Source organism: Monodelphis domestica, chromosome 1, assembly GCF_027887165.1.
Source record: "Monodelphis domestica isolate mMonDom1 chromosome 1, mMonDom1.pri, whole genome shotgun sequence".
In the NCBI taxonomy this organism is placed as follows: Eukaryota; Metazoa; Chordata; class Mammalia; order Didelphimorphia; family Didelphidae; genus Monodelphis; species Monodelphis domestica.
Window position 1 is genome coordinate 396,021,049 of NC_077227.1, and position 25,020 is coordinate 396,046,068.

Here is a 25,020-nt window from a genome sequence, read left to right on the forward strand (position 1 = left end):
GCAGTATCTGCCATATAGTAGGTGTTGAATGCTTGTTCTCTTCCCTCTTTTATTTAAAAAAAAATTAACCTTTACTTTCTGTCTTAGTAACAACTCTAAGATGGAAAAACAAAGGCTAGGCAAACGAGTTATGACTCACCCAAGTTCACAGAGCTAAGAAGTGTCAACCACCCACTCAAATGGGACATGAAAAAATCCAAAGTCTCTGACAAAGGTCTAATTACTCAAATTTATAAAGAGCTAAATCAATTGTACAAAAAATCAAGCCATTCTCCAATTGATAAATGGGCAAGGGACACGAACAGGCAGTTTTCAGTCAAAGAAATCAAAACTATTAATAAGCACATGAAAAAGTGCTCTAAATCTCTTATAATCAGAGAGATGCAAATCAAAACAACTCTGAGGTATCACTCACACCTAGCAGATTGGCTAACATGACAGCTATGGAAAGTAATGAATGCTGGAGGGGATGTGGCAAAGTAGGGACATTAATTCACTACTGGTGGAGTTGTAAATTGATCCAACCATTCTGGAAGGCAATTTGGAACTATACCCAAAGGGCAATAAAAGAATGTCTGCCCTTTGATCCAGCCATAGCACTGCTGGGCTTGTACCCCAAAGAGATAATAAGGAAAAAGACATGTACAAGAATATTCATAGCTGCGCTCTTTGTGGTGGCCAAAAATTGGAAAATGAGGGGATGTCTTTCAATTGGGGAATGGCTGAATAAATTGTGGTATATGTTGGTGATGGAATACTATTGTGCTCAAAGGAATAATAAAGTGGAGGAATTCCATGGAGACTGGAACAACCTCCAGGAAGTGATGCAGAGCAAAAGGAGAAGAACCAGGAAAACATTGTACACAGAAACTGAAACACTGTGGTACAATAGAATGTAATGGACTTCTCCATTAGTGTCAATGCAATGTCCCTGGACATTCTGCAGGGATCTAGGAGAAAAAACACTATCCACAAGCAAAGGACAAATTGTGTGAGTAAAAACATCGAAGAAAAGCAACTGTTTGACTACAGGGGTTGAGGGGACATGAATGAGGAGAGACTCTAAATGAACACCCTAATACAAATATCAACAACGCAGAAATGGGTTTGAATCAAGAATATATGTGATACCCAGTGGAATTGGGTGTCAGCTAGAGAAGGGGTGGTGGGACGGAGGGAGGAAAAGAAAATGATCTTTGTTTCCAAGGAATAATGTTTGAAAATGATCAAATAAAATAATGTTCAAATTGGAAAAAAAAAAGAAAAGAAAAGAATCCAAAGTACCCATCAGGTTCTTTAAAGTTTTATTCTGTTGAAGGGTAAGGATAAGTCATGGTGTGATGGGGAAAGATTCTTACTCAAGTCTAACCCCAAATGCCAAGGTACAGCCTTGATACAGCCTCGACAGGACAAAGAATGTATAATTGTAATGATGGTAAAGTTTGCTGAATGAAAAGAACAGAGTTTGTCCAGCATCAAAGAATCTATTCTATTTCACAAAGAACTACTGTGAATAATTTAGCTATTCTCAGGAATACAGTGGTCCAAAACTATCCCAAAGGATAAAAAATGCCATCTACTTCCAGAGAAAAAGAATGAAAACTGTAAAGATAATTTTTAGTGTCTTGTTTTAAATAAAAAATAAGTGGTCGCCATGGGAAAATTCCCAAATATGAAAATACCTAAGCCAGCTGGGTTTTATGGAGATTTTAATTAATACAAATGAAGGAATTAAGGAAAGGGAGAGAGAGAGGGAGAAAGAGAAAAGAGTAGGAAGGGCCTAGGCCAAATGGCCTAGGCCTGAGCCTTAAGAGAGACTAGTCAGTCTTTTATCACTCAACACAAGATCATCCTAAAGCAAAACTCCAGTCCTTTCCTGAAATCCTCAACTCCTGAAATCAGTTCAGAGAGCCAGCTCCTTCAAACTAACTCCAAACCTCAACTAAGTTCAGAGAGCCAGCTCCTCCAACTCCTGATCTCTTTTTAAAGAGAGTTTTCTCTTATGTCACCTCCCCTAAATTTTCACATCTACCAATCACAGTAGACGCTTTTCCCCAGGACTTTCCATTCTTAGTTAACATCTTCTTTTGTTATTACCTTCTCTGATTAGATTATATCTTCTGAGTATTTCACATCTCTTTGCTAAGCTTGCCCTTTATAAGTTGCTTGACCTTTTAGTGATTAATTTAACCTTTATAGGTACTTAGCACCCTTTTGTATTAGATCTAAAATAGTCCACCTAGCTTAGTGTTTTTGCTTCACTATAAGCATGAGTTGAGGACTTTTCATTGTTCAATCAGGAATTTTACAACTTTATCTTCCCCTAAGGCACTGTCTGAGCAGGGTGGAGTAATTTTAAAGTTCTCAATACATTCCTGACTAAGTACCTCCATTGTAGAAAATGGGGAATAGCTTAATCAAATCTTCTGAAGTAGAGTCTGAGCAGTTTTAAGATTCACAAATCTGAATCCAGACCAAAGCAAACATTTTTAAATAATATTTTATTTGATCATTTCCAAGCATTATTCATTAAAGACAAAGATCATTTTCTTTTCCTCCCCACCCCACCCCGCATAGCAGATGCATGATTCCACTGTGTATCACATGTGTTCTTGATTGGAACCCTTTGCTATGTTGTTAGTATTTGCATTAGAGTGTTCCTTTAGAGTCTCTCCTCTGTCATGTCCCTTCAACTGCTGTAGTCAGGCATTTGCTTTTCTTCGGTGTTTCTATTCCCACAGTTTGTCCTCTGCTTATGGATAGTGGTTTTTTTCCTAGATCCCTGCAGAATGTTCAGGGACATTACACCGCCACCAATGGAGAAGTCCATTACGTTCGATTATACCACAGTGTATTAGTCTCTGTGTACAATGTTCTCCTGGTTCTGCTCCACTCGCTCTGCATCACTTCCTGGAGGTCTTTCCAGTCTCCATGGAATTCCTCCACTTTATTATTCCTTTGAGCACAATAGTATTCCATTACCAACATATACCACAATTTGTTCAGCCATTCCCCAATTAATGGGCATCCCCTTGTTTTCCAATGTTTGGACACCACAAAGAGCGCAGCAATGAATATTCTTGTACAAGTCTTTTCCCCCATTATCTCTTTGGGGTATAGACTGAGCAGTGCTATGGCTGGATCAAAGGGCAGACATTCTTTTATTGCCCTTTGGGCATAGTTCCAAATTGCCCTCCAGAATGGTTGGATCAGTTCACAACTCCACCAGCAGTGAATTAATGTCCTTACTTTGCCACATCCCCTCCAGCATTCATTACTTTCCATAGCTGTCATGTTAGCCAATCTGCTAGGTGTGAGGTGATACCTCAGGGTTGTTTTGATTTGCATCTCTCTGATTATAAGAGATGTAGAACACTTCTTCATGTGCTTATTAATAGTTTTGATTTCTTTATCTGAGAATTGCCTATCCATGTCCCTTGCCCATTTATCAATTGGAGAATGGCTTGATTTTTTGTACAATTGATTTAGCTCTTTATAAATTTGAGTAATTAAACCTTTGTCAGAGGTTTCTATGAAGATTTTTCCCCAATTTGTTGTTTCCCTTCTGATTTTAGTTACATTGGTTTTGTTTGTACAAAAGCTTTTTAATTTGATGTAGTAAAAATTATTTATTTTACATTTTGTGATTCTTTCTATGTCTTGCTTGGTTTTAAAGTCTTTGCCTTCCCAAAGGTCTGACATGTATATTATTCTGTGTTTACCCAATTTACTTATGGTTTCCTTCTTTATGTTTAAGCCATTCACTCATTTTGAATTTATCTTGGTGTAGGGTGTGAGGTGTTGATCTATTCCTAGTCTCTCCCATGCTGTCTTCCAATTTTCCCAGCAGTTTTTATCGAATAGTGGATTTTTGTCCCAAAAGCTGGGATCTTTGGGTTTATTGTATACTGTCTTGCTGAGGTCGCTTGCCCCCAGTCTATTCCACTGATCCTCCTTTCTGTCTCTTAGCCAGTACCAAATTGTTTTGATGACTGCTGCTTTGTAATATAGTTTGAGGTCTGGGACTGCAAGGCCCCCATCATTTGTGGTTTTTTTTTTTCATTATTTCCCTGGATATCCTTGATCCTTTGTTATTCCAAATGAACTTTGTTATGGTTTTTTCTAAATCAGTAAAGAAATTTTTTGGGAGTTCAATGGGTATGGCACTAAATAGATAAATAAGTTTAGATAGGATGTTCATTTTTATTATATTGGCTCGTCCTATCCATGAGCAGTTAATGTTTTTCCAATTGCTCAAGTGTAGTTTTAGTTGTGTAGAGAGTATTTTGTAGTTGTGTTCATATAGTTCCTGTGTTTGTCTCGGGAGATAGATTCCTAAGTATTTTATTTTGTCTAAGGTGATTTTGAATGGGATTTCTCTTTCTAGTTTTTGCTGCTGAGCTGTGTTGGAGATGTATAGAAAAGCTGATGACTTATGCGGGTTTATTTTGTATCCTGCAACTTTGCTAAAGTTGTTGATTATTTCAATTAGCTTTTTGGTTGAATCTCTAGGATTCTTTAAGTAGACCATCATGTCATCTGCAAAGAGTGATAACATGGATTCCTCCTTGCCTATTTTGATGCCTTCAATTTCTTTTTCTTCTCTAATTGCTACTGCTAGTGTTTCTAGTACAATGTCAAATAGTAGAGGTGATAATGGGCATCCTTGTTTCACTCCTGATCTTATTGGGAATGTATCTAGTTTATCCCCATTGCAGATGATATTAGCTGATGGTTTTAGATATATACTGTTTATTATTTTTAGTAATGATCCTTCTATTCCTATGCTTTCTAGTGTTTTTAATAGGAATAGATGTTGTATTTTATCAAAGGCTTTTTCTGCGTCTATTGAGATAATCATGTGGTTCTTTTTGGTTTGCTTGTTGATGTGGTCAATTATGTGGATGGTTTTCCTAATATTGAACCAGCCCTGCATCCCTGGTATAAATCCTACTTGATCATGATGGATGACCCTTCTGATCACTTGCTGGAGTCTTTTTGCTAGTATCCTATTTAAGATTTTTGCATCTATATTCATTAGGGAGATTGGTCTATAGTTTTCTTTCTCTGTTTTTGACCTGCCTGGTTTTGGAATCAGTACCATGTTTGTGTCATAAAAGGAGTTTGGTAGAACTCCCTCTTTGCTTATTATGTCAAATAGTTTGTCTAGTATTGGGATTAACTGTTCTCTGAATGTTTGATAGAATTCACTGGTGAATCCGTCGGGCCCTGGGGATTTTTTCTTTGGGAGTTCTTTGATGGCCTGTTGGATTTCATTTTCTGATATGGGATTATTTAAGAATTCTATTTCTTCTTCTGTTAATCTAGGCAGTTTGTATTTTTGTATTTATTCATCCATATCACCTAAATTGGTGTATTTATTGCCATATAATTGGGCAAAGTAATTTTTAATGATTGCCTTAATTTCCTCTTCATCGGAGGTGATGTCTCCCTTTTCATCTTTGATGCTGTTAATTTGCTTTTCTTCTTTCCTTTTTTTAATTAGATTGACCAGTACTTTGTCTATTTTGTTTGTTTTTTCAAAGTACCAGCTTCTTGTCTTATTTATTAAATCAATAGTTCTATCACTTTCGATTTTATTAATTTCTCCCTTAATTTTTAGGATTTCTAGTTTGGTTTTCTGCTGGGGGTTTTAATTTGATCGCTTTCGAGTTTTTTTATTTGCATTTCCAATGGATTGATCTCTGCTCTCCCTAGTTTGTTAATATGTGCACTCAGGGATATGAATTTACCTCTGATTACTGTTTTGGCTGCATCCCAAAAGGTTTGAAAGGATGTCTCACCATTGTCATTTTCCTCGATGAAATTATTAATTGTTTCTATGATTTTTCTCTAACTAAATGATTTTGGAGTATCATATTGTTTAATTTCCAATTTATTTTTGATTTGGTTTTCCATGTACCATTACTGATCATTATTTTTATTGCCTTGTGATCTGAAAAGGCTGCATTTATTATTTCTGCTTTTCTGCATTTGTATGCCATGTTTCTGTGACCTAATGTATGGTCAATCTTTGTGAATGTGCCATGTGGTGCCAAACATTTTTCTTAAGTAAACTTTCTTTCTTAATTTTTTTCTATTTGAGTTTCCTTCCTCAAAAAGATTGATATGGAAAAATGTTTTACCGGATTGCACATGTAAAATCTCTATGAGATTGCTTGCCATCTCCAGGGGGTTGGGGAGTTGGGGGGGGGTGGGGATGGAAAGACTCAATATTCTTTGGAAAATGTCGGAAACTGTTTTTACATATAATTGAGGAAAAAATTGAATTTTTAGACAGAAAGTAAAGTCTGTTCTTTGGATTTGTCCAGCATCAGAGGGGGACAGTCAGTTTTGTTTGGTGAGTTTATACATGACATTCAGAGCCACATTGGCTGCAATGTGGTTCCCACAGGTGTTTTTCATTATTCAGAGCTATTGTGGTTGGTCTGAGCTGACCCATTGTTCTGGTTCCTGGTTTTGACAGTTGCAGATTGACAGCAACAGAGTTCACTCTGAATGTACACATGCAAAGGACTGTTGTTATTCCAAGTTCACAATCTTGATTGGATGAGATATGTCAGCAACTATGTTTGGGCCTGGTGAATATAACAACTCAGGAAAGTGAGAGGTGTTAGTGAGGATTAAATTTGGGGTCCTGACAAATGTGTCTGAGATCAGATTTAAGCCAAGACTTCCAGTCTCCAGGCCTGTCTCTCTATCCACTGTGCCTCCTAGCTGTCCTCTTCCCCCCTTAAAGTTTACAAACACCAAGTTACAAATATTATCCAATTTAATCCTCCCAACCACCCGGGGAGGTAGATTCTCTTACTATTTGATGAGGAGGAAGCTAAGACTGTCAGAGGGTAAGTAAGTAACTTGCCTAACTAGGAAATGTATAGGGCTAGATTTGAATTCAGTTCTTGATGATTCCAGACTGGGTGCTGTGAATCTTAAAATTGCTCAGACTTTACTTCAGAAGATTTGATTAAGTTATTCCCCATTTTCTACAATGGAGGTACTTAGTCAGGAATGTATTGAGAACTTTAAAATTACTCCACCCTGCTCAGACAGTGCCTTAGGGGAAGATAAAGTTGTAAAATTCCTGACTGAACAATGAAAAGTCTCCAACTCATACTTATAGTGAAGCAAAAACACTAAGCTAGGTGGTCTATTTTTAGATCTAATACAAAAGGGTGCTAAGTACCTATAAAGGTTAAATTAATCACTAAAAGGTCAAGCAACTTACAAAGGGCAAGCTTAGCAAAGAGATGTGAAATACTCAGAAGATATAATCTAATCAGAGAAGGTAATAACAAAAAACAATGTGATCTAAGAATGGACAATCCTGGGGAAAAGCGTCTACTGTGATTGGTAGATGTGAAAATTTAGGTGACATAAAAGAAAACTCGTTTTAAAAGGAGGTCAGGAGTTCAGAGGAGTTGGCTCTCTGAACTTAGTTGAGGTTTGGAGTTAGTTTGAAGGAGCTGGCTCTCTGAACTGATTTCAGGAGTTGAGGATTTCAGGGAAGGACTGGAGTTTTGCTTTAGGATGATCTTGTGTTGAGTGATAAAAGACTGACTAGTCTCTCTTAAGGCTCAGGCCTAGGCCATTTGGCCTAGGCCCTTCCTACTATTTTCTCTTTCTCTCTCTCTCTCTCCCTTCCCTTAATTCCTTCATTTGTATCAATTAAAATCTCCATAAAACCCAGCTGGCTTAGGTATTTTCATATTTGGGAATTTTCCCATGGCGACCACTTATTTTTTATTTAAATCAAGATACTAAAAATTATCTTTACATTTTTGGCTATTCACAGTCTTGAAATACACATTTTCGCAGTTACAGTGCTCAATCCATTGTAACACCTTACTCTAGCAGAATGGTTAAGGAGTTGGTACTTAATTTGGTTCTGTATCATATTTTTATTCCCATCCTAACTCTGTTCTTTGGGGAAATGTAGGCAGCTTGGTCAGGCAAAGTTTTGAAGGAAAGAAAAAATGACAAAGAAGGGGAAAACAAAAACATTCCCAAGAATACCCCTTCCTAGGGGGCAGCTAGGTGACTCAGTGGATAGAGAGCCAAGAGATAGGAGGCCCTGGGTTCAAATTTAGCCTTTCTCTTCCTGATATCCCTTCTTTCCCTGCTTCTCTTCTGGACAGACCATACTAAGAGTTGGTGCAAATCCAAGAACCTTGGACCTTGCCCTTCCCTTCTCATCCTGGGAATAGGGAAAGAGGTGGAAATAGGGCACCTCATGAGAGGAGAAGGGGTCAGTTTTGGTCCCTTCTGACACTATGTCTGTGTTTCTTTCTCCTCCACTGCCAAATAAGGGAGTTGGAAACAAGATAGTCTCTGAGGTCTCTTTCAGCTCTGACAGTCTGTGAGTATGCAATAGTATTCTTCCCACCACCACCATGTGCCTCATCATGTGGCATAATTTACCCCATTTTACCTTTCCCTTTGCATTTCTATTAGTACAATCCTCTTTTTCCCCCCTAATCTTTTTACATATCATCCTTTAAAATTTATTTATTTATTTTAAAAGATTTTTCCATGTTTACATGATTCATTTTCTTTCCCTCCCCTCTTTTTTCCCCCCTCCAGGAGCAGACAAACATTTCTACTGGGATATACAAAAAGTTATCACTTGATACCTATTTCCATATTATTCATTTTTGTAATAATCTTTTAAAACCCAAACCCCAAATCCTATACCCATGTAAACAAGTAATAAGTCATATGTTTTTTTTTCTGGGTTTCTATTCCCCCAGTTCTTTCTCTGGGTATGGATTGCATTCTTTCTCACAAATCCCTCAGGATTATCCTGGATCATTGCATTGTTATTAGTAGCAAAATCTATTACATTTGATTGTACCACAGTGTTTCAGCTTCTTCTCCTGGTTCTTCTCCTATCGCTTTGCATCAATTCCTGGAGGTCGTTCCAGTTCACATAGAATTCCTCCACTTTATTATTCTTTTGAGCACAATAGTATTCCATCACCAACAGATACCACAGTTTGTTCAGCCATTCCCCAATCAAAGGGCATCCCTTCATTTTCCAATTTTTTTTGCCACCACAAGGAATGTGGCTATGAATATATTTTTGTATAATCCTTTTTTATTATCTCTTTGGGGTACAAACCTAGTAGTGGTATTGCTGGACCAAAGGGCATGCATTATTTTAAAGCCCTTTTGGCATAATTCCAAATTGCCTTCCACAATGACTAGATCAATTCATAACTCCACCAGCAATGCATTAGTGTCCCAATTGTGCCACATCCCCTACAACATTTATTATTTTCCTTTACTGTCATACTGGCCAGTCTGCTAGATATGAGGTGGCAGTGTTGTTTTGATTTGCATTTCTCTAATCAGGAGGGATTTAGAACACTTTTTCATGTGCTTATTGATAATTTTGATTTCATCTTGTGAAAACTGCCTATTCATATCCTTTGACTATTTGTCAACTAGGGAATGGCTTGAGTTCTTGTACATTTAACAGGACAATTCTAAGGGACTTATGCTAAGGAATGCTATCCACCTCCAGAGAAAGAACTGTTGGAGTTGGAAAGCAGATCAAAGCATACTATTTTTCACATTAGTTTATTTATGATTATTTATGATTTTAATTTGGAGTTTTGGTTTTATATGAGTATTCTCTTGTAAATGAACAATATGGAAAGATGTTTTGCATGATGATGATATATATATATATATAGCTCAGATCAGATGCCCTCTCTGGGAGGGAAGAGAGAAGGGAGACAATTTGGACCATATAACTTCAGAAAACTTAGGTGGAAAATTATTACATGTAATTGGTAAAATAAATATTTTTACTAAACTTAAAAAAAATTATGGCATGTGTCAAACCAAAAGAACAATTTATTTATTCACTGAGTGTAACATTAAAAAAGAAAACAACTTTTAATATTTTAAGAACTCCACCCCAATTTGGTAACTGTTGGTCATGATATCAGAAGATTGATGGTAGAATATGCTTCCCAACTCTTGGCAGAGAAGTAGTGGATTGCAGAATGAGACATATAAAATCAGAACAAAATATGACCAATGTGGGAATTTGTTTTACTTGTTATAGTAGCCCATATAATTTCCAAAGAATTGGAAATTAAAGGGATGTCCCTCAATTGGGAAATGGCTGAACAAGCTGTGGTATATGATGATGATGGAAAAATATTGTGCTGTAAGAAAAGTTAAACAGGATGATTTCAGGAAAAGCTGGAAAGACCTTCATGAACTGATGCTATAGCTTGTTAAAATGGAATGCATTTATTTGGAAAATAAGAGAAAAAGATACGGAATGGCAGGGAAGGAGGCTAGTGATGATGAATTTTTTAAAAAGGGAATCAAGGAAACAAAATGTCCATTCCAGAGAATAGAATTTATTTTGGTAGAGGACATAGGCAATCAAGGTGTTGTTTAGGGATTAACATGTGAAAATATAATTGCTATTTTTAAAAACAAGCAGTATATGATGAAGATCCATGGTTTCATATGAAAGACCCTTTTTCATCTTCTTGGTACATGGCATTGCTGTATTTGTCAACTTAATTTGTCAATTTAAAAAAATAATTTTTAAAAGAAAAAAAAATAAGATAATATGGTTATATTTAGAATTGTTGTTATTCAGTTATGGAATTGATTCCCTACTTTTCCTGACTTCATTTAAGATTTTCTTGGTAAAGACTCTAGAGAGGTTTGCCATTTCTTTCTCTAGCTCATTTTTCAGATGAGAAAATGGAAGTAAACAGGGTTAAGTGACTTCTTCAAAGTCACACAGCTAATTGTCTGAGGGCCTATTTTGAACCCTTAAAGATGAGTCGTCCTGACTCTAGACCTCATGCTCTATCCACTGCCCCAATATTTGGAAACCCTAATAGAAATACAAAATTATTGATAAAATTTATGAAAACAACAACAAGGCAGTCTACTTATAGACAAATCAAGACTCTAAACTCCATCTGGATCACAGACTTCATTAGAAGAGATATTAGAGGTCAAATAATTCATTCCTTCTAAGTCTCAGAGTACTACATAAGTAGAATGTTGTAGATTCCTAATATATGAATCAAAAAAAAACCAACCAGTTTTTCCACTGTATGATGCTGATCTTGTTCATTAGGATTCACAAGACTTGCTGTATGGGACTAAGTATGCATATCTGAAGGGCATTAAAAATTCATTCACATACATTAATTTAGAATATTTTTCCATGGTTACAAGATTCATGTTCTTTCCCTCCCCTTCCCCATCCCCCTCCAGTCGCCAACATGCAATTCCATTGGATTTTACATGTATTATTGTTGCAACAGAGTGAACGTTTAGTCTACATCCCCAGTCATATCCCTCTCGACCTGACCCAGGTGGTCAAGCAGTTGTTTTTCTTCTGTGTTTCTACTCCCCCAGTTCTTCCTCTATCGGACAGCATTCTTTCTCATAAATCCCTCAGAATTAATCCTGCATCACTGCATTGCTGCTAGTAGAGAAGTCCATTACATTTGATTGTGCCACAGTGTATCTGCCTCTGTGTATAAGGTTCTCCTGGTTCTGCTCCTCTCGCTCTGCATCAATTCCTGGAGGTCATTCCAGTTTGCACCATACACATACATTAGAAATAATCCCAAAGCTGCCTCAAAGTTCCACCATTAAGGAGTAATTCCTTTGGATTAAAGGGATTGGGTCACAGTATCACGGATTTAGAGCTGGAAAAGACCTTAATGTGTATTCTAACCCAATTTACATGACAACAGGAAACAGAAGCCCAGAGAGGCTGACTTGTCCAATGTCACATAGGTAGTAAGTGAAAGATATAGGATCTGAAGTTAAATCTGATTTCAAACCCAGCATTATTTCCATGTACACTGCAGTGTAAAGGGGTAAAGTGGGCAGACATGCTTACTGGGAATCAGGACACCTGGATTCTAGTCTAGGCGTGGACATACTTTTCCTGTGTGCTCTGGCCCAATTTTGTTTGATTCTTGAGGGTGTGAGGACCGTGGAAGCAGGGGATAGGAATGGGAATGCCAATATTGGCTGGATACACAGAAAAGTAAAATAGAGCCACTGCCCAGGAGGGGCTCACAATCTCATGGGGGAGGGAGGGACAACACGCAAATAACGATGTACAAACAAGCTATATACGGGACAGCAGAGAGAAGGCACTGGAGCTGAGACAAGACCTAACTCTGGGCTGACTCGGGCTCCTGGACGCCACCACCAACAAGGGAAGGGTCCCTTTCCCCCTTGCCGCCACCCACAGCCCGCCCCGCTCTGTGACGCCAGCAGACCGCCCTTACACAGTACCCTCTATGACATCGGGGTCAAGGGTTCCGGGCTTGGGCATCTCTAGGGGATTTCTACACTCAGGTTCACGGGTGGGCCGTCAGGGTAGGAGTGGGAGGAGGCTGTTCTGGGTCTTCTCAGGGTGGGTGACGGGGAGGTCCCCGGGCCCAGGCCCGGGCAGGGTGTAAGGACGGGTCTGGGGCAAGCATCATGCGGCGAAGCCCCCGGCCCGGGTCGGCTGCAACCCCGCATAAACACAACCCAGATTTCTACAGCGACCGGAGCAATAGCTCCGTGAGCGCCACATCCCGGGACAGCGGCTCCCGCAGGTGAGGGGAACGGAGCATCTGCAGTGGGCCGCGGGAAGGATTCTACTTGGAGAAGAGGGGACCGGAGAGGCAGAAGGGAGGGGGACCTGAAGTAAGGAGGGTACGAGGATCCGCCAGGGGGCGGGGAGGGATGAGGGGTCCTTCCGTGACTCTGAAAGCATCCCGTGTGCAGGGGCAGCCGGAGGTCATTGGCAGGCTGGAAGCTGTCTACCGATTCGTGCGCCCCGCAGCAGGGCGGAGCCAGCAGTCTATGGCTGAGCACCGGTGAGGGCAAAGGGTTCCTGTAGGGCGAAGGGGGGCAGGGGGCGGGAACTGGCTAGAGTGGGGCCCCTGGGGAGGCTTCGGGCAGGACCCGGCTCTGCCTCCTGCAGCAGCGACAGCCGCAGCAGCGGGAGCAGCGGGAGCAGCAGTGGAGTCCTGCAGCCTCCTCCTGCCATCCTCAGAGCTTTCGGGAAACCGGCCAGTCCAGCAGCAAACAAGGACCACGAAGAGTAAGTCAGCCCCCGACCCCACACCCTAGCCCTGGGCTGGCCTTTACCCCGGCCCCGCAACGACTTCTACCCTGTCTCGGACCCTCGAGTCAGATGGTGACCCCTCAAACAATGTCCTCCCCGCATCCAGCCGTCGTCCTCCAGACGCTGAGATTTTTTCCCGCCGTGTTTGGTGAGATCCTGGGAGCCTTCTGCAGGTGCGGGTGACCACGTGGAAAGGCGAGGAGCGGGGATAGCGGTAGGGCTTGGGGGGAGAGGGCGGGGGAGGCGGCTGCGGAGATGGAGAGGAGCCAGGAGAGGAGGAGCTGGAGGAGGGCGCGGGCGGGGCCACGGAAGAGCCGGAGGTAGACCCGAGGGCGGAGGTTCGAGGGTGGGAGGAAGAGGCCGAGAAAGGAAGAGCCGGAGGGGAAAAAACCAGCGCAGACCAAGGAGGAGGGGCCTGGTGGGAAGAAGGAATCAGGGGAGGAGCCAGAAGAGGAAGGGAGGAAGGGCCGGACAAACTGGAAAGGAGGAACCCGAGGAAGGTTGGGGAAGTCCAAGCCGAGGTGAGGGAGGAGTCGGGGGAGAAAAGGAAGGAGGAGGCAGAAGTGTTTTGGGGAGGAGTCCGAGGCTGGAGAAGGAGGAGTCTGAGGCGGGCTGGGGAGAAGCCAGGCAGGTAGGCGGGGCTTTCCTCTTTCCTCCCTCCTTCGTTCACTCCCTCTCTGTTGGTCCCTGCACCAGGGAGGTGCGTTCTCTCCGCTTCCTGATTACAGCCTCGCTGTTCTTCTGTCTCTTCGCGGCTGGTGAGGGAGCAGCTCTCAAACTTGCAAACCCTCCAAACCCAGATCTGCCCTCAGGGCAAGGGGGAGTGGGGAACCCTGACAGCCCCCCCGCCCCCGGGAACAAACGCCCAAGGAGGCAGACCCAAGAGCTTCAGGGATAAGGACAGCCTCTTCTCCCACCCCTGCTCCCCAGATCGCCCCTGGAGCCTCCCTGGGAAACCTTCCCAATCGAGTTCCCAGCCTAGGTCGTTTCAGACTTCAGCCCTCTGGTCCCGTCGTCCTAGTCTTGAGCACTGGGGCTCCTGCATCCCTTAGCCGTCCAAGTCCTCAGGCCCCTTTGTCACCGAGCCCCTGAGCCTTGGACCCCGACTCTCCTAAATCCCACCCTTTCTTTGCAGCCATATGGGGTGCATTTCTATATTTTACCCCTGTCTGGGATGAGGTAAGCGATTCCTCGGGGCAGTGGGAATGGGGGAGATGGGAGGACTAGGGAGACCATTTGTGTTCGGGAGGCAGGTTGTGGGGAAGAGGCATGATGAAGGCTGAACTGAGATCTGTGTTCTGCCCCCTCCCCAGGAGACCAGGGAGTTCCTGACTCTGAGGTGAAAGCTGGGGCCTAGAGGGGCTGAGAGTTCTAGGGAAAACCTGGTGGGGCCTGGGAGAACCTGAGGGCCCCCTCCTTATATCCACCCCCAGGGGTTGCCCCTTGTCCCCTGCTCCCTCCCATGCTCCTGCTTCCTGTTCCCTGCCTGCTCTTTGCTCTCTATCCCCCGCCACCCCCCGCAGTGAATACCATGAGAAGGTCCATTCCCAAGGGCTGCAGCTGCAACAACTTCAAGCAGAGCTTGACAAACTCCACACAGATGTGTCCAGCATTCGAGCAGCCAACAGTGAGGTGAGTACTGGTTCTGATGAGACTATCCCTCACCCCTTGGTCCCCCGTACCCCAGGGGCCAGACCCAGCTGGTCCTTCCCTCCCCATCTCTCCCCAGAGGGTGGCCCAGCTTGTGTTCCAGAGACTGAATGAAGATTTTGTGCAAAAACCTGACTATGCGCTGAGTTCTGTGGGTGAGACTACCTAAGACAGAGATACCTAGAGAAAGAGATAGAGAGACCCAGAGAGATAGAAGAGAACCAGACAGAGGGAGGGAGATAACATGAGAATACAGACACTCCCGTCCCCTCTTGCTCCATTTCTCAAGCCAGATCCTTTACTTCTTGCAGGAGCTTCCATCGATCTGGACAAGACATCACATGACTATGAGGACAGGGACACAGCTTATTTCTGGAATCGGTTCAGTTTCTGGAATTATGCCAAGCCCCCCACAGTCATCCTGGAGGTACAAAAGGAACCTGAAACCCCGTGGAGAAGAGTAGGGTAGGCTCTGCCAGGACCTGTGAGGTGTATCCCCAAGCTCACCGGCCTTATTTCAAACTCGGGCTGACCCTCAGATGGTTTGGGGCAGGGTGTAAACTGAAACTAGAATCAGACAAATCCAGAAAAAAGTGGGGAAGACGAGGCAGGAGGGGAGGGTTATCTTAGGGGATGTATGTGGCAGGTTCTCCTGGTCATTCAGGAATGGCAATGGTCCTCCATCCAAATTCCAGGCCTGTCATTACTGGGTTTTGTTTCTCAGATATTTTCTAGCTGTGTGACCCTGGACAAATCACCTGAGGGCTGGCTATGTGCCTCCTTTTTTCCCCATTTGTAAAATGGGGATAATAACAGCACCTACCTCCTGGGGTGGTTGCAAGGATCAAATGAGATAAGATTTGTTTAATGCTTTACAAACCTCAGTGTTCTAGAAGCCATGATAACGAGTCTGTTTCCTCATCCTGAAAATGAGAGAACTGAAACGGATGTTCTTCTAGGTGTCTTCCAGCTCTAAACCCTATGATCCTGTGCCTGACCCCATGTAATATTTGCCACTATTCCTCTAGCCCGATGTCTTCCCTGGGAATTGCTGGGCTTTCAAGGGGGCCAAGGGCCAGGTGGTCATCCGGCTGCCCGGCCGAGTTCAACTAAGTGACATCACCTTGCAGCACCCCCCACCGAGCGTGGCTCACTCTGGAGGTGCTAGCAGTGCCCCCCGGGATTTTGCTGTCTTTGTGAGTAGGGTTGAGGACTGGTCTGTGGGGTTCCCCATTGTCAGGTGCTGGGGGAGAATAGGATGGGAATGGGAGACTGACACATCTTTCTGGTCACCTGATGCCTATGGCCTCTCTCCATTCCCACCACACCAGGGCCTCCAGGGTGATGACAAGACTGAAGTTTTCTTGGGAAGATTCATCTTTGATGTGGAAAAATCAGAGATTCAGACATTCCATCTGAAGGTGAGGAAAGGGCTTTGGAGATTGGGAAGGGAACCTAAGGCTTGTCTCCCTGCCCTCAGTCCAGAATAAGGAGGGTCTGGGGCTCTGGTCTCTCTCTCCCTAGAATGAGCCCCCCATCGCCTTCCCAAAGGTGAAGATACAGATACTGAGCAACTGGGGACACCCACGTTTCACTTGCTTATACCGAGTTCGGGCCCATGGGCTTCGGAGTCATGATGGGCACGGTGAGGATAGCAGGACTAAGGGAGAAAGAAATGGGGCATCTGAAACTACTACTCCTCATTAAATCTCCTGCTGATTGCATATGAACAGTTTCAGGGATCTCTTCATGGGAAGCCAGGGACTGAAAGGAAAGGGTCTGTGGGCATCAATAAAGTACTCAATGTCTGATTCTCTCCTTAGCAAATGCTCAAGACTCTCCAAACAAGAGCCCACCTAGATTTTGCTCTAGAAAACCAATGCTATGAACTGGCCATTTATCACAAGGAAAAAAAAAAGAAAGCTATGGACCAAGTTAGATCAGGGTTGCAGTCCTGACTTTGCTACTAACAAAGACGTTTGGATTCTAGTCCCAGATCTACCACAAGCAAATGGCTTTCTAGGCCCCCTTCTCTTGTCTGTCCAATATAGGATTGGACCAGCCCCTCCCCTCCTATTTTTGAAGGCAAAAAGGTTGTTACTTGTCTAGGGTGTCACATAGCTAGCAAGTCCCTGAGAGTGAATTTAAACTAAAGTCCTCCTGACTGCAAGCCCAGAACACTGCGATCCACTATGTCACTTAGCTGCACTCCACCCCCTCAAACATTTTATGAGCCGAGTTTTTCTTTTCACCACCATTCTGTGGTCATTGCCCTAACCACTATCTCAGCTGCATGGGGGTGTCTGGAGTCCATGCCTTCTAACTTTTTAAAAAATATCCTCCTTGGGCCAAAGCTCATTCTTCCCTCTTTTGCTTTTTTAAAGAACCTCCTCTAGCAAGTTATTTGGGCGTCACAGATTTCAGCCCTAAGAGTATTATAATACTCTGTGACTATAAAAAACCTTCATCAGACGTGTGTACATATTGGGGGAGGTGGAGAGAAGAGTCATGTTTCTTAATGGTTGACTAAATCCAAGTTATCTGTTGATGTCGTCACAGCCCTCACTGTGAAAGGCACAGGTGTACCTGTGCTGGGTATCATTGGGATAGAGAGCTATCCTATCTCTGTTCCTGCAGAACCTGCCACAGAGCTAAGTTCACAGGATACATACGGGACTGGAAAGGACTTTAGAGATTCCCATAGGCAGTAAGGAGTACAGCTAGATCAGGCACGTGCCAATCATGCCTCATGGCGTGGGTACAAACAGGTGGAGCCTGAGGGTCAGTAAAGAGAAAGCCTAGGGTTTGAAAAGCAAGCAAGGTTCAGAGCAGAATCATGGATTCAAAGTGGGGTTTTTATTTCCTTCTCCCTGCTGAGGCAGCACAGAAAAATGAACATTGGATTTAAAAATCAAAAAGACCAGGGTGTAAATCCTAGGTAAGCCATTTTCTACTTTTGTGAGCCTGAACTACTAGTGCATTGGCCTGGTGAACTTGTGCTAGCACCCATCACATACTCTCTTCCATTGTATTTAGCTCATTTCAAATACTCAATTTGGCCTATGGGGGAAATCTTAGCCAGGAATTCCCCATGCTCCCTTGCCTTCACTGTAATCACTAATTCACTGAGCAAAGGCTATCTAATAGAATGTCCCATAAGCAGGGAACTGAAATTAATCAATAAACGATTAAAGTAAAATTCAACTTGGGGTGAGGGGGATGGTCAGCAGCTAGATGAGTCAGTGGGTAGAAAGCCAAGTCCAGAGACGAGAGATTCTGGGTTCAAATGTGGCCTCCAACACTTCCTATATGACCCTGAACAAGTCATTTAATCCTAATCGATCCCAAATCAGAAGGTAAGGGTTATTTTTTAAATTCAATTTTGGAAGAACTAATAAATTGTTGCCACAGCATTCAAGAAACACCTTGGCTTCATGGTAAAGCTTGAATATTTGGTTTTGAATTCTGACCCATCCAGATCTATGCTTCTAGATTTGTACTGATGGTGGTGGTGGTGGTATTGTTGCATTATATTCTGGGGCCCATAACAAGTGTTCTTGGGACTAGAAGGCTGACATTCACTCCTTAGACTTAACATCTTAAATAAAAGTTCAATTGGAAGAACAAGTCATCCCATCTTGGGGCCTCTATAAAATTATTTTCAGGGGCTCATGACAATAAATAATCTCTGGTAGATTTGACTATCTTGTTTCTGCCTCCTGTAATTATTTTGCCTGAGAACCCTAGCAAAACTGAAGGAAAAAACCTAGACCTGGAATAAGAGGACTAGATCACATCCCCCTAGTTTATGATCTCAAGCAAGTAAGTTCTCTTTACTGGGAATGCTTCTCCATTGTAAAATGGGATCAGTATATACCCTCACAGCATTGTTACGGAAGTACTTTTATAAACTTTAAAGAATCAAAAAGTGTGTTATTTGTACCCATGTCTTATACCCCTACAGACCTCATGAGGCTAGGGAACATCACTGAATCTACAGGTTCAAAAGAGCCCTTGAGGCCATTTAGTTGGACTAATACCTAGACAAGAATTCACTAACAGACTCAGCAAATGGTCATTCATCATCATATTCCCCCTTTGCAGAGGAGCACAGGTCCTTTGCACATAATTTTCTCCATTTATAGTTCAGTAAATGGGCCCAAATAGCATTCAATTAAGACTCTTGAATGGTGTAGACCTGCCTTCACCAGAACAAGTAGACAGTCAGTCTTGACTGATCTTTATTGAACACAGGGGATGTGTACATGATGAAGAGAGGAATGATTAACAATGTATACAAATATAAAAAGATATAAAATGTGCTTGGGGCCAGGTTGGCTTTAGACTGACCTGGCCTATGGCATACACAGAGCCCTTGAGGGAGCCCAAAGCTGCAAGTGCAAATGTCCACACATCTGGGACAGATGCTCTGTTCCTCCTCCCACCGAGAGGAGAAACAAGAGGCATAGAGACAACGTGCAGGAGGAAGGGGATTGGTTTAATTGATTAGTTCTTGGAGGCTGGTGTAGGATCCTTGGCAGGCAAGACTGGGGGCTTTTGAGGAGCCAAATGCTGTGCCTTATAGTAAGACACAAGCTGCCGGGGCACCTCAGCAAGGACTGCTTGGGCCAGTGCCTCCCTTGGGGCCTGTGGAAGTAAGAGAAACAGAATAAGGGATTAGCCAATTCTTTCAACCCCATGCCAGTCTCCCCTCAAACCCTAAAAAGTTCATCCCCATGGCTCACATTCTGAAACTGGTGGAAAGGCACAAATTGGACAACATCTCGGGCAACAGTCTCTCCACTGCGAGCTCGCAAGGGACCTCCATCGCCATCCAACTCCTCCATGGCTGTGAAGTCAGCACCACCAACACCCACGATGATGATGGACACAGGCAAGCGTGAGGCCCGTACCACAGCCTCCTTTGTAGCCTCAACATCTGATACAGCCCCATCAGTCAGCAGGAGCAGCACAAAATATTGCTGGAGTGTCCAAAAGCATAGATGTCACGAGGAGGGGGCCTATCCCCAGAGTTATCCCATCCCTTCCCTGCTCATGGACCACAGGACACCCCACGAGCCACGGGCCCTTCTCACCGAGGCAGTTCCCTGCTGTGCCGCCTGGGTGGCAAATTGGGCCACATGGTTGATAATGGGGGCAAAATTTGTGGGGCCATAGAGTCGGACCTGAGGCAGGGATTGGCGATAGGCATCTACAATGCCCTGGATGCCTGGAAAATGGGAAGAAGTGAAGATGGAACATGGATCTGGGAGGAAGGAAGAAGGCAGAGAAGGATAAACGTTTACCTGGACAGTAAGGGTTACTGGGATTGAAGTTCAAGGCAAATTCATGAGAGACCTGAGTGTGGAAATAAGAATAGCTTTGCATCCCAATTTTTACATTCCCTAACTATGACCAAGAACAAGGTCAGTCTTCCTTAGGCTTGTTTCCTCCTCTGTAAAATGAGGAGGTTGGACTATATCATCTCTAATATCCCTCTTGATTAAAAATTCTTTCCCCAACCCCTCCCTAACCAGGATAGCAACCCATTCCCCAACCTTGAGGTCAAAGATGAGATTAGGAAGGAGCGCACCTGCCAATCAGGGGGCACCTGGGCCCCAAATCCAAAAGCCGGGAACAGTTTATCTCTGCAGAAGGAAGATAGGAATTGGAGAGGGAAGGAAGTAAAGTTGGGGAGCACTTATCCCCACTCTCCCTGTCACCCATTCCCCCACCCCCAGGGGCTATAGTCTCAAGAGGTCATTTAGTAAGGAATCCATAAGGACTGAGGGATATAGTCATTAGGGTGAGACTCACGTGTCATAGTCCTGGATCACGCAGCCCACACTCCACAATGCTGTCAGGTATTCATTGACCCCAGAGGGACTCAGGTAATGCAGGGAATCTGGAGAGGAAGGGTCCCCGTTGGATCCAGTGAAGTCTATACCCACCTGGAAGGTAGGGGAAGATATGATTGCATTTGGGGGAGCCCTGGACACTGAAGTCCTTTCCCCTCATATAATGAGTTTCCCAATGAGCACTCACTGTGAAGTTGATCTGGCAGCCACCCATCACATAGTCCAAGAAGGAGTACTCTGCCTCAATCTGGTGGCCAAGGAGGAAAGTGGAGTCAAGACCAGGGATAGTGCTAGGAGGTCTGGGAAGGTGAAAGAAGGAACCCTACCTGGCAGACCTTGATCCGGATGGTCCCCGAGTTCTTGTAACTCTTCTTTTTCTGCTGTTTCTCAGGATGAATACAGTCAAACTCCACCTATTAAGAAGAAAGAAGATAGAGGGATTTGGTGGTGGGAAGTAAAGGTGAATAAATACGAAGAAAGCTTGGGTTTGGGGACTGGAATATACTGGAAATCTATTAGAAGAATCCCAGCTATGAACCTGGTCTGAGATCTCTACCCTCCCTCTTCCCATCCACCACCTGCATTTATTTCCATTCAAGAATGTGTAGAGTGGGCACAGCTAGGTTACTTACAGGGGTGCCCTGCAGCTGGGCCAGATTGGTCTGGAAGGAACCTATGAGGTCATGAGAGCCATCACTGTCATAGTCTGAGCAACGCACCTGGAAGGGAGGTGGAGAGAATATTGAATTGGGAATCATGAGAGAACTGAGTTTGTATGCTAAATCTAACACTTTAATAACTGTGCGACCTGGGAAATTCACAATGTCACCGTTTCATTTCCTCATTGATAATAGGAATAATGCTTTGTAAACCATAAGTACAACACAAGTTAATAGAGGCAGGTTAATCAGCCTGCTCCTTGCATGGAAAGGCCTCTGGGCCTTAGGGCTCAGTCTGGGCCTCTGCCAACAGGTTTCCTTCCTCTCTCACCTGGATGGGTGTGGTAGGGTCTCCCCCACAGAAATGCTGCAAAGGGACACTGAAGCGGCTCCATGTAGGATTCAGATTGTTCTTAATCACCTGGGAAGAGGGTATACAAAAAGTATGGCTTTTTTTGAATCTCAGTCCCAACCCTCCACTGGCAACCCACAGGGCAAGACAGCCTTTCCCCCAGACTGCCAGCTATCCACCTACAATGACAGGCCAGGACTTGGAACTAAAGCACCCCCCCTCTTTATGGATCCTACACAAACCTCAGATCTGTAGACCAGATGCCACTTTCCATCACCCTGTCGGTAAAACTCTAGGAATGGATCAGATTTGCCCAGAAAGTCCTAATGGGACCAAGAAAACATTAATCAGGTCTCTTAACGCACAAATGGGGAAAAGAATAGCCTCAATATGGTTAAAATCTCCCGTTCTCTTGCCCAAAACTAACCAACTCCCTTTCTTGTGGCAAACTGGGCTAGTGAGATCCTCCCCCTTTCTCCAAACCTTCTTGTCCAGATTCCTGGCCTCCACCTCCATGGTCACCACTCGAGTGTCCTTTACCTCCTGAGCTGAGATCTGGGTGTGAGGGAAGGCTAAGAGTCACCACTGGAGCAGTTTCTCTTGTGTAGCCTTAGTGAATGACATTCTACAGCCATAGGCTACAGTCAGAAGCTCCTCCACTCTCCATACTTCCTCACCGTGATGGTTCCTTGCCCAGCTGGCTTCCCAGGCTTCAACATTAGAGGCAGAGTCACCATCTGGCTGGATACAATCTGAGGGTAGTGATGGAGTCAAAGTCATTCCTGGAGTCCAAATAATGCCTTGGGCACAGCTCAGCTAAAACAGGGGCCTAATGTTCTTAGGAATCTGAAGTTAATCAAGGCTCCCAGAACTCCATTTCCCCGAGGAACATGTAAAAATTAGAGGCTAAGATAAAATTCTTACTCCTGGTCACCTGCATCCCCCCATGAGTAGCTGTACTCCCTTTCACCTTAAGCACCCTCCTAGTATTTTGCTCTGGAGAAGGATCTCCCACTCACCAATACTTTTACCACAACCCTCAGTTATTTACTGTACCTGTCCGAGGGTGCACTCAGCTCCCCCCAAGAAGTCATCATCTCCCAGCTCAGGGGTCTTGTTGTCAATGTCATAGACACCAAAACGCAACTTCTGGACTGTTTCAAAGTGATAGTTGATTGGCAGTGGTCTAGAAAACTCAGGGCTGGAGCAATTCCGGATACGCTCTGTCCGACAGAGCTAAGAGGCACAGCCAAGGGAAGAGGGAGGTCACTAAGTCCACCAGGGGTCTCCTAAGGAGGAGCTTGGTGGTGATGCAGTTAGGGCCCCACTTTCATAAGGACAAGAATCCCCTACTTCTCCCCTGCCTTTGTTCTTTATGGGACCCCAAGTCCTAATGACACTATCTTCCCAAGGGACCACAAGTCCTACCCTGACATGAAAAACCCACTTCTTTCTTCTTCCCTCACTTTTCCAGAAATCCTATGCCGTGTATTAACACCTGTTTCTTCTCTGTTTACCTCTCCAGGCACCTTGAATCCCATCCATGTAGATCAATGAGGCTACACTTGACAGCAAGACAGATTAGTCTTTCTAGTTCTCAATTAGGGGATAACTCTCCTGCCCCCATCCCTGGGGTAACTGGCCCAAATCCACAGGAATCTAACCCCTCAGCCCTTTCCACCCCCACTTACTCCAAGGTCCAGTCCCCTTTTCCCTCCTTCTATGTACCTCAGCTTCCTCACCTCAGCCCAGTTGCCCCCACCCACATCCTGTAGCAGGACACAGAGTGGGTCGGACTTGGAGCCAACGTCCTTATCGATGAGGTGGTCACAGGAGATGGACAGCTGAACCGAGGTCACACAGTGGGCCATCTGGGAATATGGGGCCAGGGATCAAGGGTCAGATAACCTGAACCATTTTTACCTATAGTGATCTTTACCCCTCCCATCCCCCAGTTGGATGATGCAAGATATCCTTCCCCAACCTCTACCATAAGGTGAGACAACTGGGGACAAGGAAATTTAGCTCTCTCCCAGGTAAAGGTCAAACAATGGGGTAGGAGGAACATATGGGGCTTATTCTCTAGAACCCCCCCAAAAATTAGTAGGAAAGAATAAAGGTAGTGATTGCCCAGTCCCCCACAATGACTCTGATTTACTGAACTGTAGTCTCAACCAGGATCCCAACCCCTGAGCCACTACTCCAAACTGGGCCCCAACCTCTGAACTACTACCCCAGTCACTGAACCACTGTCCCAACCTGAGCCCCAAACAATGAAATCATTCCAATCTGAGTCCTGATCACTGATCCACTACCCCAACCTGGGGTCCGACCACTGAACTGAACAACACCTAGGTTCTGCCAACTAAGTCCCTGGTCCAACCTGAGCCCTGACCAATAGGTGATAGCTACAATGGACTCACGGATCTGCTCCAGGACCTACAATAAAAGCCTACTACCCAGAAATTAAAGGCCTCTCTCTAGAGAAGAAATTAGGAAATCAATCCCCTATCTCATCTGAGATAGGCTATCCATGTACAAATTTTCAAGAGGAAATATTTTACTGAATTAAAGTTTCATTGGATAATATTCCCTCAAACATCCTCCTTATTTATAGGGAGGACTTTACCAACTCCCTATCTCTAAGTAATGCCACCCCCCCAAATACCAGTACATTTCTATTGAATGCTTAAACTAAATATGGCTAAGCCAAGAGATTTTTTTCCATAATGTCCCATGGCCCAAGCTCTCAAACACTGGGGTCTTCCTGACCTCCAAAGTACTTGTTAACAACTCCATCCCAACATGTTACTCTTTTTTGATGTAATCACCGAGTCTCAGAGTTATTAGAAATCACTTACATCTTTTCATTAAAAAAACAAAACAAAACAAAAAACAACCAACTACCTTAATTTATTAAGTGGCACTATATACAGAGCACTTTTCTGGGTACTAAGGGAGATGCAAAATTTAGATAAAACAAAGTCTTTTCTTGCATGGTACTCAAAACACACAAATATATATTCCATTTTTGTAAGTGCAATATAGAGATACTATATATTTGTAGGTCCAAAGATGAAGGTCCTATCAAAGGAGAGGAGGAAAATCAGGGAAGACTTTTTGCAAGACAATGGCTTTTAAACTAGAGTTTAGGTAATGGGTATGAATTCAACAGAAGGGAGGGAGGAGGGCAGGGTTCATCAGGGATGGGGAAGGCATTTCAGGCAAGGGGCAAAGACATGGGTCGAGGGCAGTGTTTGAGAAATAAAAATAACTCAATTTGTCAAAAAGGAAGTCTTCCTGTCAAGATGGCTGCTTGAAACGAAGCATGAGCTCCAATTCTAGGACACCTCAGCA

The 25,020-nt window shown here is 43.8% G+C and overlaps 2 protein-coding genes across 10 annotated transcripts in view; one reads left to right on the top strand and one right to left on the bottom strand.

The window, feature by feature from the left end:
• The first annotated feature begins 10,354 nt into the window (after positions 1-10,354).
• SPAG4 (sperm associated antigen 4) lies at positions 10,355-16,605 on the top strand. 4 transcript variants are annotated; one of them, XM_056811789.1, is made up of 13 exons: positions 10,355-12,629; positions 12,802-12,893; positions 13,001-13,120; positions 13,251-13,317; positions 13,841-13,902; positions 14,280-14,323; positions 14,458-14,483; positions 14,578-14,776; positions 14,874-14,949; positions 15,106-15,221; positions 15,823-15,990; positions 16,126-16,215; positions 16,319-16,605. In XM_056811789.1, exons 1-13 carry the CDS (start codon positions 12,511-12,513, stop codon positions 16,499-16,501), a joined length of 1,362 nt encoding a protein of 453 aa, XP_056667767.1. In that variant the 5' UTR covers positions 10,355-12,510; the 3' UTR covers positions 16,502-16,605. The 4 variants fall into 4 exon arrangements, 3 of the variants coding, with proteins under 3 accessions (XP_056667767.1, XP_007474308.1, XP_056667768.1); XM_007474246.3 differs by having other exon boundaries at positions 14,668-14,776; XM_056811790.1 differs by having other exon boundaries at positions 13,073-13,120.
• Positions 16,606-19,017: 2,412 nt separating this feature from the next.
• The window catches only part of LOC100032499 (RNA-binding protein 12), a 36,415-nt gene continuing 30,412 nt past the window's right edge, over positions 19,018-25,020 (bottom strand). For all 6 annotated transcript variants that reach the window (XM_056811783.1, XM_001381457.5, XM_007474251.3 and 3 more), the window contains 15 exons: positions 23,406-23,534; positions 22,720-22,899; positions 22,341-22,415; positions 22,147-22,218; positions 21,906-21,986; positions 21,643-21,732; positions 21,285-21,371; positions 20,979-21,065; positions 20,840-20,899; positions 20,612-20,745; positions 20,388-20,442; positions 20,101-20,152; positions 19,891-20,024; positions 19,540-19,776; positions 19,018-19,441 (listed from right to left, as the gene is read on the bottom strand). In XM_056811783.1, the coding sequence (XP_056667761.1) occupies positions 19,301-19,441; positions 19,540-19,776; positions 19,891-20,024; positions 20,101-20,152; positions 20,388-20,442; positions 20,612-20,745; positions 20,840-20,899; positions 20,979-21,065; positions 21,285-21,371; positions 21,643-21,732; positions 21,906-21,986; positions 22,147-22,218; positions 22,341-22,415; positions 22,720-22,899; positions 23,406-23,534 (1,614 nt within the window). In that variant the 3' untranslated portion in view covers positions 19,018-19,300. The remainder of the gene's footprint in view (positions 19,442-19,539; positions 19,777-19,890; positions 20,025-20,100; positions 20,153-20,387; positions 20,443-20,611; positions 20,746-20,839; positions 20,900-20,978; positions 21,066-21,284; positions 21,372-21,642; positions 21,733-21,905; positions 21,987-22,146; positions 22,219-22,340; positions 22,416-22,719; positions 22,900-23,405; positions 23,535-25,020) is intronic.

Coding starts and splice junctions, on each gene's coding strand:
- SPAG4 (XM_056811789.1), top strand. CDS start 12,511: ATGCGGCGAAGCCCCCGGCCCGGGTCGGCTGCAACCCCGCATAAACAC. Junction 12,894..13,000: donor CAGTCTATGGCTGAGCACCG/GTGAGGGCAAAG, acceptor TGCCTCCTGCAG/CAGCGACAGCCGCAGCAGCG. Junction 15,222..15,822: donor CCCCCACAGTCATCCTGGAG/GTACAAAAGGAA, acceptor CTATTCCTCTAG/CCCGATGTCTTCCCTGGGAA.